At 34.7% G+C, this 18,553-nt stretch overlaps 3 protein-coding genes across 6 annotated transcripts; 1 reads left to right on the top strand and 2 right to left on the bottom strand.

Annotated features, from left to right (window-relative positions):
- Window positions 1–1,201: 1,201 nt before the first annotated feature.
- On the top strand, window positions 1,202–4,235 carry LOC129287611 (uncharacterized). 4 transcript variants are annotated; one of them, XM_054923825.1, is made up of 5 exons: window positions 1,202–1,271; window positions 1,566–1,668; window positions 3,172–3,233; window positions 3,316–3,375; window positions 3,752–4,235. In XM_054923825.1, the coding sequence occupies exons 2-5, from the start codon at window positions 1,589–1,591 to the stop codon at window positions 3,754–3,756; spliced, it is 207 nt and encodes a 68-aa protein (XP_054779800.1). In that variant the 5' UTR covers window positions 1,202–1,271; window positions 1,566–1,588; the 3' UTR covers window positions 3,757–4,235. The 4 variants fall into 4 exon arrangements, 3 of the variants coding, with proteins under 3 accessions (XP_054779800.1, XP_054779799.1, XP_054779801.1); XM_054923824.1 differs by having other exon boundaries at window positions 1,207–1,271; window positions 1,364–1,668; XM_054923826.1 differs by having other exon boundaries at window positions 1,225–1,363.
- A 1,127-nt stretch (window positions 4,236–5,362) lies between these two features.
- On the bottom strand, window positions 5,363–7,108 carry LOC129287798 (uncharacterized). The gene is made up of 2 exons (XM_054924044.1): window positions 6,453–7,108; window positions 5,363–6,038 (listed from the first exon to the last, which is right to left on the bottom strand). The coding sequence occupies exons 1-2, from the start codon at window positions 6,455–6,457 to the stop codon at window positions 5,729–5,731; spliced, it is 315 nt and encodes a 104-aa protein (XP_054780019.1). The 5' UTR covers window positions 6,458–7,108; the 3' UTR covers window positions 5,363–5,728.
- Window positions 7,109–8,121: 1,013 nt separating this feature from the next.
- On the bottom strand, window positions 8,122–17,784 carry LOC129288277 (AMP deaminase-like). Its single transcript, XM_054924783.1, has 20 exons — window positions 17,191–17,784; window positions 15,716–15,888; window positions 15,404–15,611; window positions 15,069–15,247; window positions 14,918–14,969; window positions 14,705–14,832; window positions 14,414–14,593; window positions 14,254–14,321; window positions 13,997–14,139; window positions 13,188–13,249; window positions 12,670–12,783; window positions 12,228–12,368; window positions 11,445–11,597; window positions 11,032–11,085; window positions 10,850–10,960; window positions 10,598–10,771; window positions 10,385–10,465; window positions 9,130–9,228; window positions 8,711–8,828; window positions 8,122–8,508 (listed from the first exon to the last, which is right to left on the bottom strand). The coding sequence occupies exons 1-19, from the start codon at window positions 17,540–17,542 to the stop codon at window positions 8,760–8,762; spliced, it is 2,541 nt and encodes an 846-aa protein (XP_054780758.1). The 5' UTR covers window positions 17,543–17,784; the 3' UTR covers window positions 8,122–8,508; window positions 8,711–8,759.
- Window positions 17,785–18,553: the final 769 nt, after the last annotated feature.

Genomic DNA, 18,553 nt, shown 5'->3' with positions numbered 1-18,553 from the left:
TTATTTTTATATTATTTTTTGTTCAACTACTATCTTCAATTTGTGTTTCTTTAACAATTTAATTAATTAAAGATATTCATTTTAAAATATGATTTACATTAAGGTGAAACTGTATTAGAGTTTGAAAGAGTAATGATCTCCATTTAAACAATATAAATCAAATTTTATAACATGGAATTAAAATAAATTTTAAAAAATTATTGTCAAGCTCTAGTTATAAGAGGTGTAATTTATATATAATTAAAAATAATTTTGACAAAAAAATTAATTAATTATTATTTAAATAATATCTTGCCCTCTCTCACTGAAAGTACTAACTCCGCCATCGGTGACAAGTGTATAATTTTTGAGTTTAGGGATATACTTGTTATAATTTAATGAGGGAATTGTGTGTTTGTCTTACCAGATTAGACAATTAGACATTATGAAGGCAAAAGCAAATCAATCATGAGAATTTTTACTCACACATACAAATATAGTGACTTTATACAATAGTCTTTAAAATGAATGACCTTAACCTTGCTATATTTTAATGATTTCTCGAAATTCCTCACACAAAATTGATTGTAAATTGAATTGAATGAGACTCGAATGTAAAAAAAAACTGCAATTGTGTAAACAAACATAAATATAAAAAATAGTACAAGAGAAAACATTAAAAAAGAGGGCCATACTTTTTCATTTATTTAACACACGCATACATATTATAATAGGAAAAATATGTCATAAACAATTATAGGTTTAATGTATTTCTTTTTTTTAACACATCCTTAATCGTATATATCAAGTAAGTAAATAAAAATTACATAATTGTTCAATTATTTAAACTAGATCAATCTTTAAAAGACATAAAATAATAAATTTAATATAAAAACTTAAAAAGTTATTTATTTGGAATTACGAACACCTTCATCAAATAATATTCAAAGCATTGATATCATTTTCGAATGATTTTAATAATTTAAATTAATTATTTAAATCAAAGAATAAATTTTAAAATTAAAATTTAATATATAAATTTTTATATTTGAATTATATCATACACACAGACCCCTTTTTTTTCCCAAAGGCTTCACACACTGGCCCATAGAGATTGCCCACCGGAGTTGGGCTCATCTTTCATGACAAATCTTATTTTGGGCTTCGTAAACCCTATTCTCGCCCAATAAAATGTGATAAACCCTTGACTCCTCGAATGTATTCCGTATTCGATGCGCCCTGTTTGCGGAAACTTCAGCTTTTGTTCCGCGTCGTGTATAACGAAGCTTGAGGTGCCTATCTCTGTGCTAACCATTTTGGATCGTTCGTTATATTTCCTTATACGTCTTCGTCGCTGCTCAGTTTTAACGGCATTTTCGTGCAGGTTTCACTCTTGATAAGGCTTGGATTCATCCTCGATTTATGATTTGATCCCAGTGAATGAATGAAATGCTTCCTTATATTTCCATTAGATTTCTATTTATATTGTATAGAGTAAAATTGGAATCTTGATATGTTTCTGCTATTTTTTCAATATGGGGATTAATGTTTTGCTGGCCCTATCCTTCATTCTGATTTTAACGCAGCTGCAGTGTAAGCTGGGTTAAAAATGGCAGGTGGAGGGAATTTTATGCACAGAGTAATCTCCTACGTGGTAAATGAATTGGTCGTGAACGGTCTTGCCAATAGGTATCTTAACCCTTTTTGTTTATTCTAACTTCAATTCATTCTTTTCAAACTTTTTTTTTTGGTTGGTGTAGCGTGTTTTTATTTAATTTCAAGCTTCTTTCTCTGGCCACCGAGAAAATTATTTCCCGGGCGGCTCGTTTAATTGAAGCAAGATTGTGTCAAATTCCTGATCATAGTTTCCACTTTCCAGGGCAACATGATTGCACTGGATATTTAGGAGTTTGAGACATTCTGCTATAAGCGCAATCTTAAAATACTTGCTATCTAAAGGAAATGAAATTGTGTTGGTTAGCTCCTCTAAAAGATAAATTTTAGATGATTTGTGTATGGGTACTAGTTATAAAGTTTGATAGAGTGCAACATGCGTGTTTGACAGTTTGGGACTTCTACATCTTTGGAATCCCGTGTTAGGCGGGTCTCATGTGCTTGTGGTTTCTTTGGTAATTTTAATTTCTAATTTGTTGATAATGATGTATTATTTAACAAAGGCCGTGAAAGGACTTCCATCATTGTTACTGAAGCATGTGCCGGATTTTATTAGTTACTGCCTATGATGACTCTCGTAGGCTTGCAATGATTGCAGAGATGAATGTAAGAATTAATACCCAACGGACTGGGGCTCTACGTACCTTGTTTCTATGACAATGTATAATATCATCTATTCAGTGTGTGCTTAATACTTAATTTTGGATGAGATCTCAAACTAAACTACACATCTGAAATTTACTGGTCATTCTTAGTATAAATGTAAGTTTTCTAGCTACTGTGTCTGGATGAATTTATTTCCTTAATATTTGAGCCATTAGTAGTTTTTGGTAATAATTCTATTACCAATTGCCGATGATGTCTCCATATTCGTAGGCTTGTAATGATCGCTGAGATGACGTCAAATCGTCATTCAAAGGACTGAGGCTTTACTTACTTTGTGATTATGTGATTTTGTTGATCCTTTTCTTCATCCATTGACTGTGTATTGGGTGCCTTCTTTTTTCTAGCTGTTGCCTATCCCTGGTAATTATTTTACTGCCATTTGCCTGTGATGTCTCCATATTCGTAGGCTTGTAATGATCATTGAGATGAAATTGAATTATCATCCAAAGGACTGAGGCTTCCCCTCCCCCCTCCCAAAAAAACAGAAAAGAAAAGAAAAGAAAAGAAAATCCCCGCTGCTTATTTTGTTGTTGTTTAACAGATTCATTTTTTCTTCTATTTACCATGAACTCAGTGATGTTATTTATGCCAATACAATGACCAGTAAGAAACAAAGCAGACCTAGGAAATGAGGCTAGATAAAATCGGGGTACTTCAGAACCTGAAATGAGATTTTGTATTTGTTCTTACCTTGATCTGAATTAAAAAACGAGCAGTACTGGTTCTGGCTGTCTGGGTTCACTGATGGTCCAAACTTTAGTTACTTCAATTTTGCAATGAATTAGTTTTTACAATTTAAATTTCTTAGATGTTTTATGTCCCTACTGATAATATTTTCTTGTGGTCTAACAGCCCCACATTCCAGAGGCTTGCAGTGAGAACATCTAAGAGAATCGAAGACATTTCAAATAAAGGTAGTATTATCATAGTGATAAAAATGTGGCATTTTGCTAATCAAAAGTCAGTCTGACCTAAGTGTTTATGTATTCCTGGCAGCTACGCAAAAGAAGCAAGAGCTAGCGGAGCAGATCAAGGACATATCAAAAAAATATGGAGGTTGTGTATAGTCATTAAATTTTAATCTACTACCTTCAATGAGATGGCCACCGACTTTTTGTCTTGATTGCAAATTAGCTCTGGATTTCAGTAAATTTGTAGTGCACTCTTAGTTGTAGGTGGTGCGCTTATACCCTTCAGGTTTTATAGAAGCAAAGCTGTCCAAAATTTAACAGTCCATGTGCTACTATTGCTGTGTTCTAAAAATAAAAAAGCCTTCGATGCATTGTGATTAAGATTTTTGTTGGACTGTAATGTTTTAGACAATTTTGCATTTTGTTACCCGTGAAAGTTCAATTGCATCTTTACAGAAACACATCACTATAGAAATTTAGCTCAAATTTTAATATGTCTTTTTCCCCCAAACTACTTCCAGAATGAGAACCAATGGATTTGCTATCTCCTGCATTGGGAAGACAATAGAGTAGGGTCCTGATGATCTCTGCGGAGGAGGTGGACGAAGTCTTGTGGACGTGCCAAGGAGTTCTTATGTTAGTTTAGTCTATCACACTAGTTCAAGCAAAGGTTCAGTGCCTGCTTTCTTCCAAGCTTTACTTTTCTGCAGGGCTGAGTACTAACAAAAATTGGTTGGACTTTATTATATTTTTTTTTTTTTTGGTACGCCCAAATATTTGTGAGTCTAATCTAATAGTTGGTTTCGGCTTTTACAATTTATAGCATCTCGAGGAACCAAGTGGCTGGCCAATAGAGTGTAAGTCTGCTAAAGGTGTATAACGTTTTAACTTCTGGATGGTCATCTTGTATTTTATCAACTGAAATAACTCAATTATGGTGCTGGTGAATCACCTATATTCCAATAGGGAGGTGGTGGAGGATGAAAAGTTGTGCTTTTTCATGAACTGCAGTGTATAATCTTTTTGATTAGTGGATGGTGGAAGAAGAGAAGAAATAGCGTGAGAAGAAGAAACGTACTTGCCACGTGGATCTGCTTTTTTTTTTAATTTTAAAAAATTCCACATGGTAGTGATAGTCAAAATAATAGTTAACACTGACAGCAAGGCATTTTTGAACCCTTTAAAAAAAATTTCGGGGTAAGTTTATTGAAAAAAAGGATATCAAACACTCCTTGCAAAAAAGTTCTAAGACATTTTTGCTTATTAACCTTGAAAATGTTAATGGTTACGGGTACTCTCTAATGATCTTTGGTTATGGTCAATGCTCATTGCTAGATGCAAAATTAGTAATCTGATTATGGTCATTTCTCTTATTGCTACCCTTCTATATTGAAATTTGAAACATTGAATGCTTGTTCAATGTTTCTCAGCTTGAAGTCAGTATTGGCTGAACCAAATTGATTTCCATTTTGAAGATGAACTATTTGAGATTGATATGTTGTTGTCTGATTAGCCTAGTGGACAACACAAATTTATTTGTGACGAGAAAGTTTTATTTTTATTTTACCCAAATTTCAGTTTCACAACATTTAATTTGGCAAAGGTATTTTCTTGCACACTAAAAACTCAACATGCACATTATAGAGATGACACGAGGTGTCGGAAAAAAATTGATTGTAGGGATGGAGTGAAATTGAATTGATTGACAATTGATTTTAATTGCTACGATGTTTGCTTTTTTTATTTTTTATTTTTTTATTTTTTTCTCAGAAATTAAAGTGCTGTGATGTTTACTTATTACTATACAAATAGTTTGAGCATGTTTTTTATAGTTTAAATTAGAACCGACAATTCAGAGTAAGTCTACAAAATTTTAGGGTCGTGTTAGGGAGTTCAAAAAAATTTATTTACTCTGAATTTATTTAACCACTCAAAGAAATCTTGGCCAAACTTCAACTAGAATATGCTTAACGAGAAATCCAAATTTTTTTATTAATAAAAAAAAATCTCATTTTCAAAATTCATGCCCTCCTAAAAAACGAGTTTAAACCGTTAACCTGCCAAGCTGAACCTTAATTGTGGACTCTAGTATCTATCCAATCATGCCTTACAAATAGCCGTGGGAATCGATGTAACAGAAACTGGAAAAAGTTAACAATTTTGGGAAATAAAAATTCCACATTTAAAACTAATAAGAAACATAAAATGCACATAAGCCAGTAATAATCCTCACCAGCCAAGCCATACTAGTTTAGAGACATGAAAAAGCTTAAGCAAACACGATACAAAGTTAACAACAACAAATATAATAATTTGGATGAGCTCGCTAGCCGAAGAAGATGCTCCTCCGAGCTGACTCAACCCAATTCTCGATCTTTTCATGAACCGCAACGTAAATTAACAGAAACATCTGTTGATAACAACTAACTGGACGCCATCAATGCGAATATCATCATAAAAAGCCAAAAGACCACGGTGATGAAGGAAATGGGGAAGTTTTAAATGACGGCCAAAGCTAAAACTGAAACCGAACTTACGAACAGAACTGCTATGAAGGTCAGGATGGGAAGATGGCGAGTGCTGCGAGGAGGTAGATGAACAAGAACTGTCCTGGTCACCAGCATTAGATAGTAAAGAACAATGATCAAGGCCAGAAACATCTTGAGTTTATCGTGCTGGCTTTTGAACAAAGGGTTCGCTTTCGCTCCTGTGTCAGTTGTGTTATAGGCCGCAAGTAAAGCCATTAACAGCGCTGAGAATTTATCCAAGATCTCTCGCAATTCCTTGAAGAGTTTGACCACTTGCTCCCTGTGCGTATTCTTTGAGTAAGTCTTTAGAAATTTCAGATAGAAAGGATCTAACACTCCACATTCGGTTTAACACAAGTAAAAACAGAGCACTTTCATTTTATGCCTATCGGTGAGAGAAGAGAGCATTAAAAGCAGAGCACGAAGAAATCAACCGTGGAAATGTTGTGTATGATCACTTATCCACTTATCCTTGCAAGCCAAGTTATTATCATGAATAAAAACACAATTTCAGCCTTTCAGGTGCAATCTCCAAAAGTAAAAAACAGAGAAAATTTTGTGAGAGAAGAAGTGTTAAAAAGCAGAGGAAGATGAAAAGCGAAGTATATACAAGGTTTATTCAATTTCCTTGTTCAAGACAAGAGAAAGAACAAGATGAAGCTTTTGGCATGGTTTTGTAAACGCAGAACAATACCTCATTGACAAGGTCTAGCTTCGTCTCTTCCAGGTGCTTCTTGACAAGTGCGTTGGAGAGCTCTGTTTCTTGATGCCATATTATAAAGGACGTGGGGGGAGAGAGAGAGAAGAGAGAGCAATAGTCAAGGACTCGCGTTGTTAAAGTGAAATGAAATGAAGTGCTTTGCGTTTTGGTTAGGGGTGGATGCTATAGAGAAGTTGGGAGACGTATTAAACGTTTTATACGCATTCCCGCAAGTTTACTACGCCAATATGAAACGCTTTCCCCGTCATCCCACTCTTTAGAGCATCACGTGCTTGTAATTTATAGGAACAGCCGTAGGATCCCACCTGCACGTGACACGTAAACTTGGCCAGGAAATCAAAATTTAATATATACTTTGTAATTTATTTAAATTTAAGTTAATTTTTAAAAAATAAATTTGGTCTTCTTTGTAGATTGAAAAATAAAGTTAGTCTTTGCAATATTATAATTCCGTGTCTTTTGCTCAACCCGCCAACTAGCAAAAACATGATGAGTTAGGTTGGAGAAAACAAATTCAATTAAATATGAGGCAGGTTTGGCCCATCCTATATAATTTGAAGCCATAGTGAACTAACTCACAGGTTGACAAGTTAAACAAATGAAATTAAATTTAAAATAAAACATTCAGAGTAAGCATACATATAATTGCAGTCTAAGTACTTAGCACTTCTACATTTATTTAATTCAAATTTAAATTATGGCAGAAAACAATAAAAATATACCACTCATATATTTAAGTTGTGATAAAATAATCTGAATTTGATAAAGATAAAATTGAATAAATATTTTATTATACTTTACTTCATTTATATAATAGCTTATTTAAATTATCTTGTTCATAAAATAGTACTATCCAAGCGAGCAAATAAAAAAAAATTTAGTTATCATTTTTATTTAAAAAATTAAACATATTTATGAAATGCTAAATTTATATTTTATTACTATCTTAATTTGAACATAAAAGAAAAAAAAAACCTGTACAAATATCAAAACATTTAGGTGGCATGAATGAATGTATCATGAATAATAATCTAATAGTTAAAGTTTAAATTATCATGATTTCTTTTTTTTAAAAAAAAAAGAAGAGTTAATATTTTAAACTAGGGCCAATTTTGTAGCCAAAATGCCAAACAGGAAGAGAAAGCATTCCTATTAATTCATATATATAATACTGATCAGTCATGTAAAAGGCTAAAGAACAATCATAAAATTAAATTAGTTTATAATTTTGTAGATTTAAGCATGGCTTGATTAGGCTTCTATTGTTATTTGGATAATTATCTTTTAATAGAAATGTATGATTTTTGTTTACCATAAAAAATAATAAAGAGGTAGATTTAATTTTAAAATTTTAAAAAATTATTATATATATATATATATTTCTTTTTCTTTTATTGGCAAGTACCATGCAAGATGTGTATGCCAACCTGCCCACCAAACCTGCAACTTGCTACAGGCTAACCTACGAGTCATGAGTTGACCTATCAACTCTAAATTTTATTGCGAGCAGTCAAATCCTCAGCAAACTCATCTTTGTAAGAGAATTTTGTCCAAATTGTCAAGTGGAGTTGATAGACCCTTGTGAGTTTCCCAGCTATATAACACGACTTCATCATGCATGCATGAAACATATGAACAAAAATAAGAATCAAAATCTCAGAGCTTCGCCTCGCTTTCAAAAGGTAATGATATATGTCTGTGTCTCGGGTTTGAAGCAGTACAAGGCATCATTAGCTCGATGCATAAATTACTGCCGGTCCTAATTTCAACTCTACCAAAATCAATACAAGGAATCAATTGGCCAAGCAAGGCCACATTGACTCGTAGCTATACATTTTGCTTGAAGTGCAAAGATCAAGCTGCGGTGAATCATGAATACTGTTATCCATCTGGTACTTGAACTCAACTTAGTGCTGCAACTGCCTCAGCATTAGCTTGTGGCCGTGTGACATGCCCTCCGTTAGACAGGGCTCTCAGAAGTATAGCATCTCCTCGATGCTAGATGAACATGTTAAATTCACTATTGTACCTGAACAAGATGGGGCATAATCAAATATGAAGCGCATGAAACCTTGCAGCATGCAAGAATGGCGTTATTTGGGGTGAGTACTAACTAGACTCTTAGAAGCAAAGCCTAAGCTTTTCCACTGTGCACATCACTATGTTGAGCACCCAATGTGAACCCTTGAATTGAGTGTGCAAGGCCTGAAATGAAAATAAGGAAATAGAACCTGTTTACTTGATTTTTCCAAGTACTGCTAGCACGTGCCTGCTGTCACATCATTTGTCTACTTCTTCAGGGATAATCGCTTTACCCAAATAAACCTGTTGCATCTCCTCTCTCCAAATCTGCAAACACAGCAATTTCATTTCCATTTGCTTTAGAAATACACAATGCGCTTGTAATTTTGGATGGCTAAGCTTATTGAAAAATTTAAAGCAAGCAATCGCAATCCTATGAACTGGTGTGAAATATCGTATAAAAAGCTCAAGCAGTGAAGCTTATGACTTATTGAAGGCCAGCTATAATCTCATTTTGTTTAGACACGTAATTCAACCTTACTGGGAAAATATAAAGCCTTGCAATTTTTGCATAATCATTATATGAAATTTAGCACCATGGAAGCTGTTATGTAGTAATTTAACATACCGTATCTCGGAATTCCAATCGTATGTGTGGAACATTTGTTTTTTGAATGTCATTTCCACTTGGCCCTCTCTTGTAATACTCTTTACCAATCCAATGAGACTGAAACAGAGAAATCATAAGTTGAAAAAAGCAGATTAAAACGCATTCTGCACTTCTATGAAATTTCCGTTGCCCCCATCTGTTACTTTTTTACATCAGTTAATTCCACTGGGCAGCTATTTTAATTCACTCTAGAGAGCATAAGCCAGTTCTACATGTCAATTTTCTAATTAACAATAACGTCTTCTAACAGAAACAACAAATACCAATTACTTACTCAACCCCCTCCCTTAAAAAAAGAGTCAGCTAATTCTACAGCTATCAACTTCTCAGGTCACGACCCTGTATTCTATTATACAATTAAATGAATATATTATAGGATGCAGGAAATTGTTGGTTCTTTTTTTTTTTTTTTGGGCATTATGCCATCATCCATGTATCGGATAAAAACTTACCATTTCAAAATTCAAGTTAGAAAATTTGTAGCATGGATTGAATGTCAAATTAATAGGAACTGATAGCAATGGTGCATGTTGGGCAATGCCCATCTCAGAAAACTTTTTGCCAACATGTAGAAACATCACCTTTGGAGTCATGTACACATCATGAGTCATAACAACAACACATAAGAACGCACCGCCTAAGAATGTTCCAAAGAAAATTTAACATGGATAGAACAAGTTCATTGGACGAAGAAAATTTCTAAGCTTTATAGCTTCTACCATACGTGCTAATGATCTTACGGCAAAGTGTACCTTTAAGGCACGTGAGAAACCTGATTAATAAACTGCATTAAAAGTGTACCTTTAAGGCAAAGCGTGCTGAAATGTAAAAATCCCATGGAATTCCAGAAACAAAAGTCTATGCCTTTCCATAACGTCTCCATGAATTCTAATCACTTTCTCACTAATTACATAACTCCTCATGAATTCTCATAACCTTCATAAATTGCATAACCCATTGTGTAACCCCTATTTAGTTTTAATGTTATTGTTTGAAATTTGGCCCCTAGGAATTAGTGTAAATAAGGCCTCACTCCTTGTATTTCATCATACAAGAATTGAATTTAAGTAATTCCTAAAGCGAGAGTTTTCTCTCTAGTTTCTGAGCCACGTACCTTTTAAGTCAATTTCAATGTTTACATATAGACAATTTCAATGTTTACATCCAGTCAATTTCAATGTTTCAAAAGGTGAAGTCAGGATTAAAAGTGTACCTTTAAGGCATGTGAGAAACCTGATTGATAAACTGAATTACGGGCAATCTCACATAAATCACATGAGCTCAATTTCCACACCTGTGCCCAAATTGACTCATTGATGTAAGTATGGTAACATTTTGGGCCATATACATGCACACACAATCATAAAGATATATATATATATATATATTATAGAGAGAGAGAGAGAGAGAGAGAGAGAGATCTCACAGAGGCAGCTATGCTATATTCTTCAACCAATGGTTCTTTTGTCAAGTGAATTTGGAGGGGATCATCAGTAGAAAGTGAAACATTCAGACCACGCAAGAAGAACGTTGGCAAAGGATTCCGATGGTAGTCTAAAAACAGGGAGTTATTGCTCAGAGGAGACATTGCTAGCCCAATCTGATTACAAATATTCCACCACAGACAATTAATTACTGCATATAACCCAATTAAGTAATCAGTTAATAATGGGCACACCTGAGCTAGATAATACAAATATTGAAGCACAGGAGATTTCCTCAAATTGATTCCATGTGCAATGTTATGGGCAGTAAGAAAGGTTGCAGCGAGGTGGTCAATATCACCAGCCTGAATGCAGAAGGATACATCAGGTAGCCATACAACAATGAACCAAACAAAAAATATGCCCCAATAATTACCTCTCCAGAGTGTGGACGGAATTTGATTGTAGTCATTCCCTTTGATTCACGAAGCTGAGAAATATGTATATTAGGTCAACATTTGGTGTGTCAAACCAAAGTCAAGGAGATGCAGATAGTTGTTAAGTTATATGCAGAGACATCTTAGAATAAGCATTTAAAGGGGGTCTGTGGTCACTCGATGAAAGAATAAAGCAACATCACAAAGGGCAGAACTCCATTACCCACATCAATGATAAATCAACTTGTGTCATATAATATCAGAAATTTGGAAGGGGCCTGCACTTTGATGATTTTCTTTCTTTTTCCCCTCATTAGCTTCAGTTGTCTTTCCCTAAGGGAGGGGTAGTGAATAGCTAAGCACCTAGATTTTGGTAAGAAAGTATAAAATTCTATTAGGAAAAATGGCACACCTTGTTTAGGGTGTAAAGATTTGCATAGCAATAATACACATAATATGAATATGCTGGATTAAAAACATTGATCCATTGAGCAGGCGTAGGCATGTGTTTTGTTGGCCGCCTTTCAGGCTTGCTTTCATCGTCCACCAAATCCAATCCAACAACCTGAAAATGTCCCCAAAAACAGTAAACAGAAAGATAATGAGATACCACATAAGAGATATAAACAACCAAATATGCATGATACAAATAATTCATCAAAGCACTATCTCAGAAATAAAATATTTTATTAATGTCCCTTGTGGCCTCTGCAAAATGCCACCGATACAGAATAAAGTTTAGGGGGCATGTTAACATGTCTTATCCCACTAGGTGAGGTCGGTTTAGGAGGCATGTTGAGTTTAAAAAAATTGGAAAAAAAATATTTGAGCATAATACATTTGCTGGCATTATTGAATCATACATGTTTATGTCTGGGGATCTGTCAGAACTCAAACGTATCAAGCTGCAAAGTCTAATTGTGCTGATCCATACTTAAAGTCATATGGCCCCAAGGGGGAAAAAATCATAGTTGACGTCATTTAAGCACGTTATTTGGATGTTTCTTTCTGTCAGAGTCCAGATATTATATCTAATTCAATCATCACAGAAAAGGTAGAGTAAAAAATAAACTATAAATGACTCATTTGGTTGTTTCTCAAGTGTATCATAGAACACAGACCCAACACTATTGGCAGCTAATTCTAGACCAAAACTAATAACAAAATGCAATTGAAACAGTAGCAAAAACTACACCTGTTTTAAGAAAACATGTAACTGAGGGTGTGAATCGGGATCCACAGTAACCTCAAAAAGTGGAATAAATATATTGTCAAGAATATTCTGGAATGAGGTTACAATTCCCATCTCTTTATACACATTGTACAACCTTGGAAGCTGCAAAACAAATATTTGAAGATAATAAGCATCAATCGTCAGATTACAATCTCTTACAGCACATGTAGTCAAAATTTAAAAATCTCCAAAACCATTACCCACCACTCCTAAGAGTGACATTGAGGAAATTAGGAAAAAGGATAAATGTTAACCCTCAATGGTTAACTAAATAGAATGCACTCTACACCATTAAATTACATGATATGAAGCCAAAACTCTGACATTGATATGGTTAACAGAGTAATTATTCATACACAAATTACTTGAAAATTTTTTTTAGGGAAAAAAAAATCTAAAATACCTGAATTAACCAGACCACATTTTCACTGTATAACTCATTGTTTACTATCCAACTAGCTAGTTGGTCCCACTCGCTTTGCTTCCTGCCATATATTGATATTCTATATTCAGCCATCTGTTAATAAATTAGATACCGAAAGACGTGTTAATTAACATTTTGTGCCAATATCAGAGGATAACAAGCATACAAAAGGCACAAGCAAGAGATTAGAAATTCTTATAAATAAATGCATAGTAAACAACAGATTCTATTATTCTTCTGTAGTGAAAACAATCAAAGAATGCCCGTCTGAAAATTTATTTTTTTTCAGAATCAAAAAGTTTTGGAAGCATGAACAATGGTCGGTTAGAATTGTGATCCACCCAAGAATCAAAACCTTTCAAACCAGTGGAAAACATCATAGAATGAGAATCAGATCAGGAAACTAGTCCAGGCTATTTGTTGGCTAGGGCTTGAAATAACAATCTAGAATGCATTTAAAAAATACAAATAAAATATACATGGACTCGAGAAAGCACCTGATATTTACTTGCAGCTAGGTCAGAAAACACTTGCTTTGTCAGCTCAGCAAGAAAACGACCTGTTTGATGAAAGAAAACAGTATAGGCATATGTAAGTAAAAGATTACTCTGCTGAAAACGAATCATGTCAGAAGTCTCCCAGGGTCCCATCGCTTTGACAAGCCACTCATTTTTAAGTCTCTTTCTTTAATGCTTCTTCCATTAAATCATCAAACCACAAGCGGCAGCTGACATTGAAAGGGAAAATTTTCTAGAATTTTAAATTACACCAAGGTTTTCGCAAATATAAAATGTAAGGCTCACTAATTATATGCATTTTTCAACCAATCTGCCCCTGCTTCCTCAGAAATACGTCTGAAATAATCAAAGGAAAATTTTGCATATTTAGACACCCCATGCACTTCGTTTCCAAAGAATTTATTTCAAATATAATTCTCCATAAAAAGGGTGTGCCCACAATATGCCGAATCACATTTAGTTCCCTCATAATATATCTTCAATTGTCTTGAAAAATGCAGATCCCTTTATTTTCAATCACTAGATTTTGCCAAATATGTTGATTAAATTAGCAGAAAGTGATTAGAATAGACACAACGCTCTCAGATTCTCCCAGAACATATTCAGACTGTAATAGACATGGTAGGAAGAATTGTTTAAAAAGTCAATAAAAACCCAGGATTCCATGACACAAGGTGAAACATTGTTTGAAGCTGAAATTTCAAATGATAAATCAACTAAGACGGCTTGTGAAGACACAGTAATTTCTCAAGTGTGGTTAGAAGAAAAAACAGGAATTCAACGGTTACCTTGAATGAGATTATCCTGCTTAAGGAATATCTCCCTCAGTCTACTTTGACCACAAGGATTGTACTTTAAATTGAACTTGTCAAACCGATGGAATGTACTCTTGTCTGCGTGAACGTCCAAAAGGTCAACATTGAGGTCATATCTGCTCCAAAAAAAAAAATTATATCATTATATACAGCAAGTTGTAGTAACAATTCACCTTAAATCACTATAAGAACTATTATAGAAATAACAGGGGAAAATAAAGGATAATTACCCTGTTAAGTCCAGGCTCTCAAAAACTTCTTTCAAGGTCAGATAGGTCCCATCCCGAAATATTACAACCTGAATAAATTTAAAATTTTATACAATCATAATGCATATCACCTCGAAACCTGTGATCCATAACATAGTAATAAATAGATTCAAATAGTCACCTCATCAGGCTCTTTCCTTAGCTTTGACTTTATGAACCTTAAAAGGTGTTTCTGGTTCATGCATGCTGAGTGATGGACATGGGTATCAACTTTCCTGACATTATAGAAGTCTCGATGAGGAGCACTTTTTTGGGCGAGAAATTCCCTATCCGCATTTAACATCAAATGAAGATTGAATTTCTGTTCAAATGCAAAAAGTTGTCAAATAAGCAGCCAATGCACATACGCAGTTCAAATAAAACTATAGACTGGGTTAATTAATCAAAATAAGCAATCAAGACATATATTTACTTGTTCTAGAAGATTAAGCCGATGATGACATAAAGTTCTAATATTCCCTGCTGCTATAACTCGAAGTATGTGATGAAGGTCAGTGAAAAAGGTAGTTGCATCAGCAACAGGGAAAAGCTCTTCTTTTGCTGCAAATAACAAGGAATAAGTAATCCGTTGAGAGTTAGTCCCATAACATGAGAAATTAGGCAAAAAATTTCTTTAATTACTTACAATTATTATTTGGATATACATGTATAACACCATCTTGCATTTCAAAGTAATGCTGCAACACATTAGATCAGAATGTATCAATAAAAAAGGAAGATAACCTTGAAAACCCTAACCTTGACAGGTGGAATACCAGAACAAGATAGAAACTCACATCAGACTTTCCTTCAGGGGTGTAAAAGAATGGCTCTGGGTTAGGCTTTGGAGTACTAGGGTCAGATATAACTTCTTTCTCCCATGGAGCAACTGCTTCTTTAAACACATACCTTTTTCGCATTTCAAGGCATTCTTGAAGAACCAAATAGGCTTCCACTTCATCAGGAGATGGAGCCTCTAAACAGAAAACGTAAGATTGGTTTGCCAAATAACTTTTATAATTGATATTAAATTCAGAACAAAAATGAAAGAAGGGAATTCAATATATTGACACCAAGAGAAAACCCATATAAAACAATTTATAACATTCAAGAGAATGAGAAATTTTAATACCAATAGGAGTAATTTTTAGTCGAGCAAAAATTTCTTGCTCTGGCTCTTTCCTTAGAATATCAGCTGCAATTGGGTCAGGCTGAACACCATGCAGATCACCAGAAATGCTATGAGAACGAATCATACTGGAGGCAGCAGTTGGAACTTTATCTCCATTAGCATTAGCATGATCAGGTAAACCCTCATAAGGGATTTTGCCTTCTGGGCCCTGCATACATGTAGGCCTAAAATTTACTCCTGCGGCTAGGCTTACTTGTAATAAAAAATGCATGAGATGCACACTTAAAGCCCGCAAGTGCATGACAGACTTACAGCATTTCCATTTGTGTGTAGATATGTCAAATCTAGTTTGGAAGTCTCAGTCATATCATCTTCCTCATCTGATCCTTCTACACTTTCAAAAGCACTAGCACTTGGAACGGGAGATTTAGGAGATTTTGGTCTTAAAAGACTTCTCTTTGGGGTACCAGCATGCACAGATTTTCCTGTGACAGTGTATGGTCAGTGAAACATTGACATAGAAGCTTTCATCAACAGGGTTCATCCATTCATCTTCATGTTTTTGTTTTTTAGGCAGCCATTGAAGATGTTAAAAGGGCAATGCAGCAGAAAGCAAGCGCTGTGGCACCACATGATACAAGCTATTCACTCTCCCCCTCTCCTTTCCCCAGCGGTCCACCCTTCCCCACATCCTTCCTCTAAGACCTACTACAAGAACATAAATTTTGGTTCCTTTAAAACGTTGTGAGCAGGAAAGGATCGGAACCATCTTAATTTTGGGAACTTAGCAAAGGTAATAAACAAATTCTTGTTTCCAATAATGATCTTCAAGAATTAGTTGATAAAAATTATTCTGCTTCAAGAAGATTGATACTTCAGGACAATTTATTTAAGCAACATACGTAAACAGTTTTCAATCATTCTGAAGCTTCAGCTTATCTTCTTCATATTTTCTTTTTTTCCCCTCTTACTTCTTTCCAGTTTTTTAAAGTTAGTGATTTATCAGTCCAATTCATAAGAATCAGGGACGCCATTCTTGGTTTGTAATTGCATTCTTCATCTCTCTTTATTTCAGAATATAAGGCCTCAGATGTCTCTAAGCTTTGCAATCCAAAAATCTCTGTCCTAACTGCCCGGGACTATAAGACTAATTTTTAGATAGTTGATACCCCAGGCTAATGATTGATGGATATCTGCCAAGACTGCAGGAGCCATTTTTTGAAACACGCATTGAATTCCAAATCATATGAAAAGAGTTGACAATGAGTGCGAATATGCCAGTTTAATGACAAAGAAGTGAAATCATTCTTCAATTTCAGTAATCATGACTGTCGGCTAATATTCAAGAAGTGAAAGAGGAAGAAGAAGAAAATTGATGACAGCTGCACAGTGACAGTCTACATCAAATGAGAAAGGGAATCAAATTCTCCCCGAGTCCTATCAAATTGACTTCACTTTACCCAATTGCCAATAAAGTATGGGAACTTTAGCGCACACCGTAAGAAGTAAATCCCATCAACAAATTCAATATCCTAGATGTATACATCAACAAATTGGCCTACATATACCGCTCTGATTCATACAATTTACAAAGAAAAACATGTGAATCCCATATATACCAGGTTGCAGCTCCAGTCACTCTAATCCTCTTTTAAGGAGTAACGTCAAGTTAAAATTACTTCTCCTAGAATAAACAAAGTCCACTATTTTGCCTCCCTACAATGAAATATAAGTCACCAATTAAAACTTAGTCCTCTAGTCTGACAAAAAGTCCACCAAGGCCATACCTTCGTGAAGAGTATGAAGCCTCGGCAACCCGGCCGGAATGCCATCAACCGGCAGGGGTCCGTTCCGTCTCTCTTCACAATCCATCCCACCAGAGATCGCGGTGACATCCGGCAAAGACGACGAAACCCGTCGGTAATATTCGTTCCCTTTCCTCCTAGCGTAACCACCACGCTGCTTCTTCAAATGCTGGGGCGAATCATCGTCTGAGACGTTGTCCATCTCCCTATCAACCGTCTTGGCAAACTCGAGCAATTGCGTGAGCGTCTTCCGGTGCATATAATAAGCCGAGACAGCCACCACGGAGGCTCCAACAAGAGCCGCCACTGCCAAATGCAAAGCATACGTATCCATAATTTCCTTTACTGTGTGACTCACTTCCAGAGATGGCTGTATGGAACCGAAAAGAGATTAACTGAGAAGGATAAACCCTACTGAACAGTTCAGATGGTAGAGAAATCTCTGTTTAAAACGGAGACAGCTAAGGCCTTCTCTCTTCCCCGGTACATACAGGCAAGAAAAGTTGAAGGCCCAAGAGAACGTGTTGTCTATTTAGTATTTTCTCTCTTCCTTTGTCAACCTTTATAGCGCTGATTTTCGCTCTCTGTTTTCTGATTTCTCCTTTTTGCCTCCGAATTCACCTTCAGCTTTTTGGTGGCGCCGCACGAGCGTCAAGGAGAAGTTCGCAAAAAAAGTTATCTGTAACTTCTTTATTTTTTAAAATAAAAATTATTAAAGCTAGCTTGATATCAGAATTTGTGAATAAAAAAGAATTGTTGAAGTAAAATTTTACTGCACAAGAGACAAATTTTTTAAACCCAAAAACTTGATTAAAAAAAAAAGTGAGGTAGACATTCTAACTTGGATCCTCTTGTGTTTGATTCAAGGAATTGCTCGCAGTGTTGTAAAGTTGTTGAAAAAACAGAGAATCATTCTACGTGATAACTATTTTGATAAAAAGTTCTTAATTGATCAATTTTTTCAGAAAAACGCATGTTATTGTGTTCAAAAATTCAGATATATGCTTATGGACAAAAAAAAAATCATATGTATACTCGAATATGTATATATACACACACTTCTTTCTATGGATTATGTAACATATATTTCAAAAATAAAAACTGATCCAAATTATGAAGTGTCTAGTCAAAATATCAAATCACATTTCATTATTACTCGTATAAAAAGAGCTATCTTGTAATTTGATAAGGTTTCTTTTTATTTATAAGAATATAGTTAAAACATTGAGATTTTTTTGCAGAAATAAAAAGATTTATTAATTTTTTTAAATCGAAGTTAAAAGTGTCCGAAACAATTTATATAAGGAACTCCGAGGAATATATACTAAATATGGCTCTACTTAAA

The sequence above is a fragment of the Prosopis cineraria genome, unplaced genomic scaffold (genome assembly GCF_029017545.1).
Source record: "Prosopis cineraria cultivar Desert tree isolate PC_DT_omini unplaced genomic scaffold, ASM2901754v1 PC12, whole genome shotgun sequence".
Classification (NCBI taxonomy): domain Eukaryota; kingdom Viridiplantae; phylum Streptophyta; class Magnoliopsida; order Fabales; family Fabaceae; genus Prosopis; species Prosopis cineraria.
The sequence above is the reverse complement of the archived record's forward strand: the minus strand, read 5'-3'. Positions and strand labels throughout refer to the sequence as shown.

Coding starts and splice junctions, on each gene's coding strand:
- LOC129287611 (XM_054923825.1), top strand. CDS start 1,589: ATGGCAGGTGGAGGGAATTTTATGCACAGAGTAATCTCCTACGTGGTA. Junction 1,669..3,171: donor GTGAACGGTCTTGCCAATAG/GTATCTTAACCC, acceptor GTGGTCTAACAG/CCCCACATTCCAGAGGCTTG. Junction 3,234..3,315: donor CGAAGACATTTCAAATAAAG/GTAGTATTATCA, acceptor TATTCCTGGCAG/CTACGCAAAAGAAGCAAGAG.
- LOC129288277 (XM_054924783.1), bottom strand. CDS start 17,542: ATGGATACGTATGCTTTGCATTTGGCAGTGGCGGCTCTTGTTGGAGCC. Junction 11,598..12,227: donor TACATGTTTTCTTAAAACAG/GTGTAGTTTTTG, acceptor GGACATTTTCAG/GTTGTTGGATTGGATTTGGT. Junction 9,229..10,384: donor GTTTCTCACATGCCTTAAAG/GTACACTTTTAA, acceptor TCTCTGTTTCAG/TCTCATTGGATTGGTAAAGA.